The sequence below is a fragment of the Ahaetulla prasina genome, chromosome 3 (genome assembly GCF_028640845.1).
Source record: "Ahaetulla prasina isolate Xishuangbanna chromosome 3, ASM2864084v1, whole genome shotgun sequence".
Lineage (NCBI taxonomy): Eukaryota > Metazoa > Chordata > Lepidosauria > Squamata > Colubridae > Ahaetulla > Ahaetulla prasina.
Window position 1 is genome coordinate 41,570,909 of NC_080541.1, and position 13,301 is coordinate 41,584,209.

The 13,301-nt window shown below is 38.0% G+C and overlaps 1 protein-coding gene across 1 annotated transcript in view; it reads right to left on the reverse strand.

The window, feature by feature from the left end:
* The window catches only part of CRISPLD1 (cysteine rich secretory protein LCCL domain containing 1), a 29,842-nt gene extending 21,124 nt beyond the window's left edge, over positions 1-8,718 (reverse strand). The window contains exons 1-2 of the mRNA XM_058175955.1: positions 8,370-8,718; positions 6,584-6,892 (exon numbers count right to left, since the gene is read on the reverse strand). Of these exons, the coding sequence (XP_058031938.1) occupies positions 6,584-6,835 (252 nt within the window). The 5' untranslated portion in view covers positions 6,836-6,892; positions 8,370-8,718. The remainder of the gene's footprint in view (positions 1-6,583; positions 6,893-8,369) is intronic.
* Positions 8,719-13,301: the final 4,583 nt, after the last annotated feature.

The window sequence follows — 13,301 nt, forward strand, 5'->3', positions numbered from 1 at the left end:
TCTTGACTTGCCTTCTGGTGCTTTGGAAAATAGATTGATCCCCTCTGCTTAATGGCAGCTTCTCAAATATTGCAACTCTGCTACCATGTCCTTCTTTTCACAAGACTAGAGAAACCCAATTCCTGCAACCATTCTTCATGTCCAGCCCAGCCCACTAATCATCATTCTTGCTCTTTTCTGCACTTTTCCAGAGCCTCTACATCTTTTTTTATAATATGGTGACCAAAACTGGATGCAGTATTCTAAGTGTGGTCCTACTAAAGTTTTACAAAGCAGTACTATTACTTCACATAATCTTGATTGTATTCCTCTGTTAATGCTACCTAGGATTGTATTGAGGGGGGTTTTTTTTGGCTGCTTTCACACACTACTGGCTCATATTTAAGTGACTGTCCACTAGGACTGCAAGTTCCCTTTCAGTTACTGCTATTGAGCCAGGTTTCACATAAACTGTACCTGTACAATTGATTTTTCTTGCCTAAGTGTAAAACCTTATTTTTCCCTACACTGAATTACATTTTGTTAGATAGGGCCCAGTGTTCAATTCTGTCAATCTCCATCTGGATCTTAAGTCTATCTTCTGGAGTGTTGGCTATTCCTGCCAGTTTAGTGTAGCCTGCAAAGTTGATGAGTTTCCCATCTATTCCCCCATCTAGTGTGGTAATGTCATAAATTAAGAGGAGAAAAATGTTCCAAATATTTCCAATTAGCCAATGTAAATAACCTCAACTAAAGAAGTTCCTGTACAGATTAAAGTTCACATCTGTCCTTTTTGTTCTCATAATTAATTTAAACAACTGCAAAAATAAAATATGATGAAGTTATCTCTATCTTGTGGAACTATTGCGATAATGTTTGTGAATTCCTTGTGTCCACAGTCCTGTTTTGCTTTGACATTTTTCTCAGTTGTATTTATATTCTGTAAACCATTCCTGTCTCTGTATCCTTAGATATCACAACAAAGACTGAGTATCTATTTGCTTTCTTGGCCACCCATCTAATGTAGACTGTACTGATGAAGAGTTCAAGATAAGAATAAAAACAGAAGTTGACATTGTTCAGCCCTTTGATACTAGGTCAATAGCCTCTAGACTCAAGCACAGAATCTTATTCACTTTCACTAAGCTTTGAAGTTGAGCAGGAAACAAGAAAGCCAAGGAGGAAGATAATTTTCACTTTGAAATAGTTTCTGGTTAAATGTACCACATATGAAAATCAGTCACTTCATAGGCCAGGATATCTTGTAGTTAGAAATGGGAATTGTATTTGCAGGAAGGAAGAGATGGTGTGAAGAAAAAAAACACACTATTGATTTTGATACCGTAAAGTACATATAAAACTGTTTTATCTCCTTATATCAAGCACTGCCCTATGCTGAATTTCTCTCAGCTGTATTTCTCTTCTAATAATATAAATATCAATAGAAACATTATGCTCCCAATTCCTTTTCTTAGGTTGTGTTCCTTCTGCTCTACTGTTATTTATGTCTTCTGCTTTCCTGAATTTCCCTATCTGATCCCCTATTTCTTATATCACTTTTTTAAACATTGTATTAAAATAAAATACAAAAGCAAATAGTAGGACACAGAGGGGAGGAAAAGGGGAGAAGAGAACTGAGGAAGAGAGGGGAAAAGAAAAAAAAGGCGTTGACTTCTGACTCTCTCTGTTGCAGCAGAATAAAGGATTAACACTGAACCTCAACTTTTTACTTTTCCATAATAGGTATTCCCCTGCTCAGGCAGCAAACCCTATACCATTTCAGACAAATGATTGTCCAGATCTCTTCTTAAAAACTTCCAGTGTTGGAGCACCCACAGCTTCTGGAGGCAAGTCATTCCACTGATCCATTATTTTGTGGAAACTACGTATTTTCTTAAATTGACTTCTTAACAGTGGTGATGAAACTTTTACTAACCAACTGCCAAACAGGTACGTGTTTTGCGTGTTTCACGTGTGTGCATGCCATCCGCGCTAATGAGCGGCTCCTCCCCATGTGCTGCACATGCAACTGCACCATCTGCGCATGCACACAGCTTTTGTGCATGCCCCCACCATGCACTGCACATGCAACACCATCTGCACATGTGCACAGCTTTTGCATGCATGCCCCACTGTGCGCTGTGCGCACAATCCCACCATCTGTGCATGCGTGCAGGTTTCGTGGGTCTCCCCGTGCGCTGTGTGAGCAATTGCACTACCTGCGCATGCACACGGTTTTCCTGTGAGCAGTGCACATGTGCGAACGCTGTCTGAGCATGCACACACTGCACACCAGTACTCTCACACGCCTGCGCAAATACCCACGCATGCCCAGGAGAGTTCCAAAGACCAGCTAGGTCCCCTGAATTACGCGCATGTGCACCAAAGGCCTGAACACCAGCTGGCGTGCACGCACATGCGCAGCTGCAGGTGAGATGGGCAACAGCTCACATGCCCAGAAAAATGGCTCTGCGTGCCACTTCTGGCACGTGTGCCATAGGTTTGCCATCATGGCTTTAAGATATTATTTTGCCTACCAACACCCAAAAGATAGCTGTCAGCATGCTTTTTTTCTTTTCTTTTTAAAGTTTGCATAAATTTTATGATAAGGATATTGCTTTTTTGTAAAAAAAGAAACAATAAATATACTGATGTTAATGCCTGTGTGATCATTTATGACTACAAACAGCAATTTCATGACAACTAAAATAGGATCCTGGTTTGAGACATCACTGGCCAGTTAATTTGCACCATTTTCTGATAAAAATTAAGGTATAGTAGGTAAATGTAAATGTGATTTGCTGACATCATGTCTATCTTCAGTAAAGCAGTTAGAGAATACAAAAACTTCATCTTATTTCATATAATAGGAGTTGTGTGGTGTGTTTTGCTTTTGTCAAAGGTTTGACCACATAGCTTTTTGAAGAAAAAATATAAAGTAATAGATTGCCTGCTTCTAAAAAACAAAGCAGCTCCACTGGTGAACAGAAGCACCTACAGTATTCATTTGTAACGCATGTGCCTAATCCTAACTTTTGGGAAGTTAACAAAATGCTACAGTTAATACTTCATACTGATTGTGGTAAATACCTGCCCCAAATGGATTAAAATAATGTTAGCGAACTAAAAAAAAAATATCCACTGTTACAAATCATGATATTCTAGTACATATTGACTACTCTGCATTGCCCAGTACTATTGTTTCTGATACAGGGTTTTCATTTACTTTAATTGTATTTAAGAACTTTCTGAACAAAAACTTTACCCTGGATATTTTTACCTGGCCCTCCCAGGCTCCATTTTCGCTGGCAGAGGGCTGCAGGAGGACATCGCAACCAAAAATGGAGGCAGGGAGGGCCATACACTGCCCTCGCGAGCTCCATTTTCACTGGCAGAGGCACCACAGGCCAGTCCTTCACTGTTTCTAGGACAGCCCCGTGGGCCAGATCTAAACATCCCATGGGCTGGATCCGTCCCACGGGCCTTGACATCCCTGTTCTAAACAATCAAGGGGATTGCACTTATTTATGTCTTTCTCCCTAATCAATGTTGAACCAAGGCTAAGCATATAATTAATTCTTCTATGTGGTTTATTTCCATTGTATATCATCTTATTTCACTCACAACCAACCTTCAATTTTATACAACACAAAACATTCCATCATTAACTCACTTACTCACTTTATCATACTTTTAAAAAAATCAGTATATATACAATAAGCTCTCCCACATTCATTCATTTCACAGTAAACTGTTAAAGAGAAAAAACCAGATTGCACCTGTCTACTGTCTATGTCACTGCCATTTACTTTTCAAATATTGCTCACTGTCATAATCATATTTCATTTTAATCAGACTTTTTCCGAACTCCTTCCAAAATACATTTCCTAAAAATATCTCTGTAGTTTTTATTTTATTGCTAGCTACTTTATCATTGATATAAAGAATATCTTACATTTTATGCAATTGTAGACTAAATATGCATAAAATTAAGAGACTAGCTCCGAAAATATTTCTCCTTTTTATATCTTTAAGAGCAGGCAAGTTCATATTTGGCAAGCAAGATTATTACATTGGCCTTCCAATTTTTGACATTTTAAGTGGGGTTTTTTTATTTAAATTTTGCTCTAAAACTTTAAACCAAAATTAACTATCTATTTATCACTTAACTCATACATGCCATGCCATTACAATAATTTGACTACAAACTTCCTGTTCCAAAATATAATTATTTAGCTATCAAGGATGAATGGTCTTCAGTTCAATGAACCCTATTTTTAGATACTCTTTTACTCTTGAGCTGATTGTATCATTTACAGTTATTGTACTTGCTATTGTGCTTGTTATTCACCAATCCACTCTTGTATGATTTCTGAATGTACTCATGTAGCTATCTGTACTGTAAGAATATTTTGCTAGCAAAACTTTACTCACTTCTGTGGCATTTGATAATATAATTCTTTTCATGCAGCTGCCATATACTTTTTCCTTCTATGCATTTTATATTCATTATACTGAAAGATTTATCTATCTTCTAAAACTTCATACCTGATTTGTCTTTCCTTTTTTTTACATATGCTTACTATCCACTTTTATCAAATAATGGTCTGTACCATATTTAGAATCTCTCATCTTCTTTGCATTTGGTTCTCTTGGTGTTTCATTGCAAACTGGCAAATTAATCACACTTTTAGATGTATATTAAATTATTTACAATATGTGAGGTTAAATTTTGTATTAAATTCAAACAGTATTTTTTAATAAATACCCACAGTCATCATTCTTATTCATTCTAGAATTTCTGGCCCAATCATTTTTATAGACTCTCTCATTTTAGTCTGACCTATCTGATTATGTCATCTGAGAATAATTTTTCCTTCAGAATATTTTCCTTAAGCCATATTTCCCAAAACCTGTGATTTACCCATTTGTTATCACCAATCAAACTCGATTTCATTGAGGGCAGCATCAGGGTTGTGTTTGTCCTTGGGGGCCAGGGTGGGCATGGCCAGCTCAAAATTACTCATGTCGGGGGCACCTGTGGTGGCCCAAGTCCTCTACCAGCAAAAACAGGTGCACGAGCTCTGTTTTCAGCTTTGATGGCCTCCTGCAACCCTCCCATGGCCCTCCTGAACTCCATTTTCACTGGCAGAGGCACCGTCAGCCGATCTTTCATTGTTTCCGGTTGGCCAGGCAAGCCAGATCCAGCCCATGGGCCTTGAGTTTGACACCCCTGCACCAGAGTGTAAAATGCAATTATAACCAACTTAGAGGTATGCACAGTAAATACATTTTGTTCCGTATATTGAATAACAATAGCACTTAGATTTATATACAGCTTCATAGTGGTTTATAGTCCTCTCTAAGCGGTTTACAGAGTCAGCATATTGCTCTCAACAATCTAGGTTCTCCGTTTACCAACCTCAGGAGGGTAGAAGGTTGAGTCAACTTTGAGCAAGTTGAAGTCGAACTCCTGGCAGTGAGCTAAATACTGCATTCTAACCACTGAGCCACCATGACTCTGAAAGACATTATGGCTCAAAAATTAAAGCTTGTGTCCCTCTTTCCTTTATGCTCCTTTCTGCCAGCTCAGCCACTGATCTTCCCAGACTAAACATAGTTTCCTAGTCAACACAGGAACATAAAAATGTTTGGATCTGGGAAAACCTATCTGTTCTGTGCATAGAATAATGCATGCGTGAATTAATGTGTACAACCTTATCACCAACATGCCCATTCCTACTGGTTCCTATACTACCATCTAAATAATAACCTTTTTTTTCTGGGACATAGTTTAACTTTCATGCATATTTCACTTTCATTTCCATGACTATATTCATCAATTTCACTGTGTAAGATCAAACCTATTCAATCTTACATCCATTTCCCTTTCTTTTAGAAACACTTTGCTTTTGTTCATTTCATTAAATATTTCTTCCTTTTTTCCTTTACTCAAAATTTTTACTATGTCACAAATGCTGACATTCTCTTTTTTCCACTCATCTCTTTCATTCCACCCTTTTCCTCCCTCCCCTCCTTCTTTGATGTCCACATATACTAATTGTTTCCTTTTCTTGGTCAGTCTACTTATCTACTGTCTTTATCCTCACCACTAAGTTCCCTTAGTTGCACAAAGTTATAGCCATTGCAGCGCACCAGTCAGCCATAGTCATGTGATCATAATTTCCCACCCTCCCTGCCAGGTTCCCAAAATTAAAATGAATGGGAAAGTCAACAGGAAGATAGAAATCACTCCTACTCTCACTGCTTTTTTTGCCCACCCATAGTCATTCTGTCTATCCATTTAGATAAGTAAATATCTCTGAAAGGACGAGCCAATTGTCTAGTACAACTTTAAAAATGTAAATTTGAGAAAACATTTTAACAGTTCTGGAAGAAACCATGAAATTGATAAGAAAAGGAAGCTCTATTTTGTTATTATAACCTCATAAAAGATAAATAGAAAATGCTGTAAAGCATATACAATGTCAAGTAGGTAATATTTCTACGTTGTTCAAAAGTAGAAACCATTCTGTCATTTTGTTCTTCTCCATGCCCATTCCCTCCACACAATTTCTGAAGATGAAGAACTATAGACCCTTACCATGTATTCCATATTGGAAGCTTGTGGATAAACTTGACCCCGTAATTTATTATGAATATCCAAGATACTTTGCATATCATTGTCAGTGATAGCTCTTTTTCCTCTTTGCTTTGCAATCCACCATTCACCATCTTCATCCATGTATTTTTCCAGCATGTCCTCAAATACTGTTGCATTGGGAAGCACCATAGTAGAAACTGCTTGAGCTATGACTAGCAAAGCAGTTACTCTAAACCATTCTTCACTGTTCATGATGAATGATGTCAAAACTCTTCTGGGTTAATTCCAAATCAAAAGCTTCTTTCAGGTCTGTTGGTTGAAATGGCACAAGAGAGTCAAGCTATTTTACAGCAGTAGAAAGTACAGCTGTTTCAGTGTCACAACTAAAGAGGAAAGAGACCATATTTGCATTGATTCTGAATGGCAACTTATCTTTGTCTCCATTCACTAGCATTATGTTGGACTATTTAAATGCATAACTATAGCTAATATTTCCTATCAAAGTACTTAAAAAGAAAAAAAAACCATATAATTAACTGACAATTCTACTTTCTTTCAAAATCTCTTCTGAAAAAGTTTTTTTAACTTAAAAAGAACTATGAATTTAAAGAATAGAAAAAGAAAAACCTTATCTAAGGAGGTCTATAGAAAAATGTTTTTTATAAAAAAAATAATCATTTTAGATTGCAAGCCAAACATATTTATATACAAAACATTACAGGTTATATTTCTACCTTTTATTCATTTAGAAGACATTTAAACTTGTGGTGAACTCTCTAAATCAATGGTTTCCAAATCTGGGTAAATTATCCCAAATTTTGGAAAAGTGGTTTTTCTTTGATTAACGATACATGAACCCATTGATCAGGGACATTTAAATTGGCTTAAATTTTTATCTACATTGGATAAAGAGGATTTTCTGATAAGAGGTTTTGGGTAATAAAGAAGCTCTGCTCTAAACGCTAGTTTCAGTTAAGACACCAAAGTATTTATGAGTATGATCTGAACTTTATGTAAGTATGATCTGAACTTTATGTAAGTTTGAACAAAAGCATTCTATCTTTAGAACTAATCCCTGAGCATTTTCAAACCTTTGGTAACAATTCATATTCAAGGTATTTGACAAAGCAAGCAAGCAAGCAACTCAACCCCCTCCCCCCCCCCAAAAAAAAAACCAGTTAGAGTTCCTTCTAAACTGTAGTAGAAAAATAATCTGAATTGTTGTGCATACCTGCAATAAGGAAGGTACAATTCTCTCAGAAATCAATGAAACTTACAAGCATTTCATTAATAAATGGCAAGTGAGCACAATGATACAAACCGATGAAAAATAAAAGAGGCAGGTTTTATCTACCTTTGAATGATGCATTTTTCCCTTGCCTCGCATAATCACCTCTCTATTGCAAGAAATTGTAAAAAATACTTTTAAAAATCCGTAGGTTTCAACAACTTTGATAGAAGGATCGAAGTCCCTCAATACCCCCTCCCCAATTCTCTTTTATTCTCTAGTCTATCTTGTTCGCAAGAGCAAACGAACCCCCACTGCAGTGGGACAATGACTCTTCTTTCCTGTTTCTGGGAACGACGCCGAACTCCAGGGAGGCCACCGGGTGGGAGAGAAATTTAAAAAAGCACAGGCAGTTTCGCCCCTCGGTTCAAAGGACTGCTTTCTTTCACAGGGATGCAAACAGCCGGCACCGAAAAGGAATCGCGCTGGGAATTGGGACTTTGGCCAGTGTGCGCAGGCGCACGTTTGCAGCAAAGAGCCAAGAAGGAAGGTTCTTACCTCGGGCCTCTTTCTGAGAGCGGGTCGCGGTGGAGCTGCACTGCTTTGAAGGTCGCGCAGGGCGTCGTTGAAGTTTGCAGCAAAGTGGCAGAAAAGGACGGGGCTACCTCCGGCCCTGCTAGGAGCACGTAGGCGCCTGCTGCCAACTTGTGCGCGCCCAAGTTTGTGCCAAGTGGCAGTTCAGAGCGATGTCTCTTAGTGTTCCTTCTCCCTCGACAGCACGGGAGAGCTTCGCGCCTCTAAGGGGGTTAGCCGGCTGCTGGGGAGCGGAGCGCCTCTCGCTGCCAGCCCTTTATCACAAGCTCGTAGGCGCGTACACCCACCGTGACGCGCCCGGGCTCTTCACTCCTCCCCAGTATCCCAGGCGGGGAAAGGTTTGTGGGCAACGGGATTCCGCCGCCCTCCCTCCCTCCCCTCCCCCGGCACGGCAGGGTCTTCGGTGAGAGGCTGGTCCAGTGTCACTCAGGCTCTTCCCAGGGACAAGTCAAACAGACAATTATTCAGGCTGGAAGGAAGGAGGAGAATCTGAGGAGGTTTCAAGCGAAATGCTATTGCGAAGAAATGGAGCCAGGGCCACGTTGCACTTGGTGGATCGTATTGCTTGCTGGTGTGTTGATTATGTATTACTTTACAGAACTTTACAGAATTGATTTATCTCGCCCATCTCATAGTCACAAGAATCCATTCAGGTAGGTTGGACTGAGAATAGGACTAAGCCACCTAAAGAGCTTCAAGATAAGACAGGATTCAGATACATTATTTATCTTTACAGTAAAATATTCAAGATAAAAATGTAATTATTTCTCTCCCCCCTCCCATTTAAATACTATGACACAGTAACAGAACTTTGTTAAAGTCGACTTTAATGTATAACATCTAATTTACTAAAATGACAATGTTATATTTTCCTGGGTAGGTTGTTCCTGTAGCAGATACAATATCATTTTGTTGGATAGTGAAAAACAATGATTAATAAGTCTGACTCACATCACTGAATTATTTATTACATTTTTATACATTGTCCCTTGCATAACAGAATGCAATAAAATCCCATGAAAAACAGAACACATAAACAACAATATTACCAGTATTATCACACCCAGATTAACAAGTTGAAATTGCAAACCAAAGCATTGACATCTTTACTAAAAATTCAACCACTTACCTGACCAATGTATAATTTTGAGTGCCTTGTGGAAGCGCTATAGTGAAGGGCCAGGTTCATCTCTGAAGGCAAAGGACTTCCAAAATGTTGGGACCACCATATTCTCTCCAGGTTTCTTCAAATCTGTGAAGCTGGCATCCTAAGTGTCTCTTCTCTTGATGAGTTCATAAGATGAGAAGAATGGGATGAGATGGTTCCAAAGGTAACTCATGCTGTGAGGTGCTTTATAAACTTAAATCAGCACTTTGGATTGGGCTAGGAAAGCTATTACTGGTAGCAACCAGTGCAATAACTAGAGCAGTGATGGCTTACCTTTTCCAGACCAAGTGTTCAAAGCACATGTGCCCGAACCCCCAAAATGCAATTTGTATGTGGCCCCCTGCATGCACCCCACCCCACTCCCACAAATACGCATGTGGCCCCCTGAATGTGCCCTGCCCCCATGCATGCATGTGTGTCCCGCATGCATGTGTGTCCCGCATGTGTGTCCCGCATGCGCTTGGCCCCCATGCATACGCAGCAGAGACCCCAAGACCAGTTGGCTAGCAGGAGGCATACATGCATGCTCAGCAGAGCTGAACTCAGGTGCCATCAGATGGCTCACGTGCCATCAAAGAGGGAGCGTCATGCCACTTCTGGCATGTGTGCTATAGGTTCAGCATCACAGAACTAGACTATAGATGTAATGCTGCAATAGCTTCTGTTCCCAACAAACATGCAGGCTGTTCTATTCTGTACCATCTGTAGTTTCTGAATTATTTGCACTCTTTATGATTTCTGTTTCTAGTTTCATGTATTCCGATGAAAAAAAAAATGGGCACATTAATAAAGTTTTAAGGGGTTGTAACTTAAAAATCTTACGTACCAAATGGTATTAAATTTGATATATGCTATTCTGTTTTAATGATGTAACTGCTGCAACTTTTATCCAGTTCAAATTTTTAAAAGCCACAAAAACATATAGATACTTTTTAGGCCGTCCCAAAGGTGCTTTTTCAAGAGGCAACTGGACTTTCTGGTTTTGCCTTTGGGACAACCATGACCTGGATGGCTGAGAATCTCCATAGATACTTTTTAAGCATTTTATCATGATAGGTCAAAGAAATGTAAAGTTCTAGTTCTCATAAATTATTCTCAGGAATCAGAAATTAGTCACAAGGCAGGTCTCAATATTTATGTAATTGGCAGTCCCTGTACAGCTATGTTTGTACATTTGCATTAAAAATAATGCTAATCTGTAATGTTGCCTTAGTTCTCCATGTTGTTCATTTTGAGTTCCTTACTAAATGTTATACACATCATATTATCTATGCACAGAAGCTTTATACTGTAAAATTAGGGAATTCTACTTTTTTTCCCTACAGATGCTAAAGAGACCACTCACTTAATCACATAGGTAATAATATTTTTTAATAGCTTGTTAGCAATCTGGATAAAAGATCTAAATTTTTGTGTTCACAAATATGTTAAAGGATTCTTTTAAAATGTCATTCAAAGCATTAATTCCAAAGGTTTAATAATGTTATCTTTTTTAATTTAGGAAAGCAATTTCTTTTAATGCATACTTGACAGGGACATGACAAAAGTGCGAGGAATAAACTATGTGAAGTAAATGAACAGGTAGCTTAGGGAAAGAAAACATGGGGACTAAATGAAATGAACTATCTTATCAGAATGTATTCTAGTTTACTAATTTCTTGAATGTAGCTAATGCAGACTTGGTTGTATATACTTTTTTATCAGCTTTTCTGGGCTTTGATGAAGCTTGGAAAATATGACCACTTTATACTTTCACAAAAGAAAAAGACTAGAACAAGATTACTGAGAATTCAAGAGGAATAAACAGAATGCAGACAAAAAGGGAATCTAATAGATAAACTGGTAAAGATCAGAAAGTGAGCGCTGACAAGGAATAGAAGGTGAGAACTAGCACAATAACAAATCTTGTTATTGTATTCAACATAGAGGTATTCCGCTACAGACTTAGCTTGGAACTGGATTTAGGCATCTCAGTGCTGGTAGATGCCATGACCTTTTCCTTTTTCAGTGATGCCTTAGATGCCAATATGATTACTAAATTTACATGGATATAATTTCATTATGGAAGAAGTAAATTCCATATAAATAGCTCAACATTACTATGCACATGGAGGGCATTTTAAAGGTTTAGACATATTGAAAGTTCATCAATCATATTTGAAAAATCAACAATCCTTTGGAAATCTATAGTCTGAGAATGAGTAAAGGTATAACATATTATTTAGAATAATTGGGAATAAGCTATTTTGTATTCTGTAATTAAATCAATAAAATATCATGACTGAATGTGTCTGTTGTTTTTTAGTTTTTACGTATTTCATTAAACCTGTTTTATTTAAATTATCCAACTCTCTTTTAACTATAATTTATTTCTTACTTTCCAAAGTTCCCACTTTATCATTGACTTTATATCTTCAGACATCTATTTTCTTAGTTTTTCATCTTTTTCAGTTCTTTTATCTCCTTTTATCTCTATATGTCTTTCACCTTTTTTTTTTCAAAAACTGTAAATTTAGTCTTGAGTGACTTAGCCAATTTGCTATCAAGTTAATTAACACTTTCAGAAGTAAATCTCATCTAGAGTACCCTTCTCCACAGGCTATAATCTTTTTCTCCCCTTCTGTGCTGCCTTTTGAGTCACCATTATGTTCAGAGGCACAGGGGCTCAGTGAGTTAATGATGATGGAGATGGTCTTTATTCCAGGGGTTCAAGTCCTAGCACCAACTGGGGTGAGTTCCTTCCATTTACCTCAGCTTCTGCCCACCTAGCAGTTTGAAAGCATGTTGTATGTGAGTAGATAAATAGGTACCACTTCAGTGGGAGACAGGCCAGCACTTCGTGTGGACAGTTAGAATCCTGCTGGCACTGGAGCCTCTTGATTGCAATGCCTGTTTGCAAGGTGACTTCAGAAGAGGGAGAGGGGCCTGGATGACACTGCAGGAAAGCCACTCATATTTCTTTCTGTCTAGGTCACCCACTGTGGCGTACCTTGGGAAACATGAGTGAACCAAATAGGATTAGCAGTCTTAAACAGCCATTAAGTTACAATCCAAAAGTGAAAATCACAAACAAAAAGAAAGGGAAAGCTGCTTCTTCTTTTATCTTACTTCACCTTTAATGCTGTAATCACATCCACATTGCTATGGTTTCAATCAGAAGCACAGTCTGCTCATGTTGCCTGTATCTTTTGTTTTGTAAAACCAAATTGTTTGCATTGTTTAGTAATAAGTAAAAACATTCCCATGAAATGTCTAAGTCAACTGCCTAATTCAGTTACATATATTCCAATTACTTTTGTAGAAAAAAAATATAATATTTTAAAAATACCTGTCTAGTTCAAGCTTTCTCAAATTGTATCTTGTTTTTGCCAAATATCTTACATCTTTAAATTCTCTTTTTACTTTGTATTCTAGTGGGGAAAATGTAACTTGCCAAGAGGAATCCTACCTGCAACAAAGGAGACTCTGTCTTCACCTGTAAATTAATCCCAAGTATGCCTAAGAAATTATTTTATTTATTTTATTTATTTATTTATTATTCAAATTTTTATACCGCCCTATCTCCCGAAGGACTCAGGGCGGTTTACAGCCTTATAAAAACATAGAAAACATAAGAATAAATACAAGTTAAAACAACATTTAAAAAACTTATTGTTGTGTCTCGTCCGATCTCACCACCACAGCCGGGGTCTGCTTATCTGCTTCCGAACGCTGAAGAATGTCCTAGC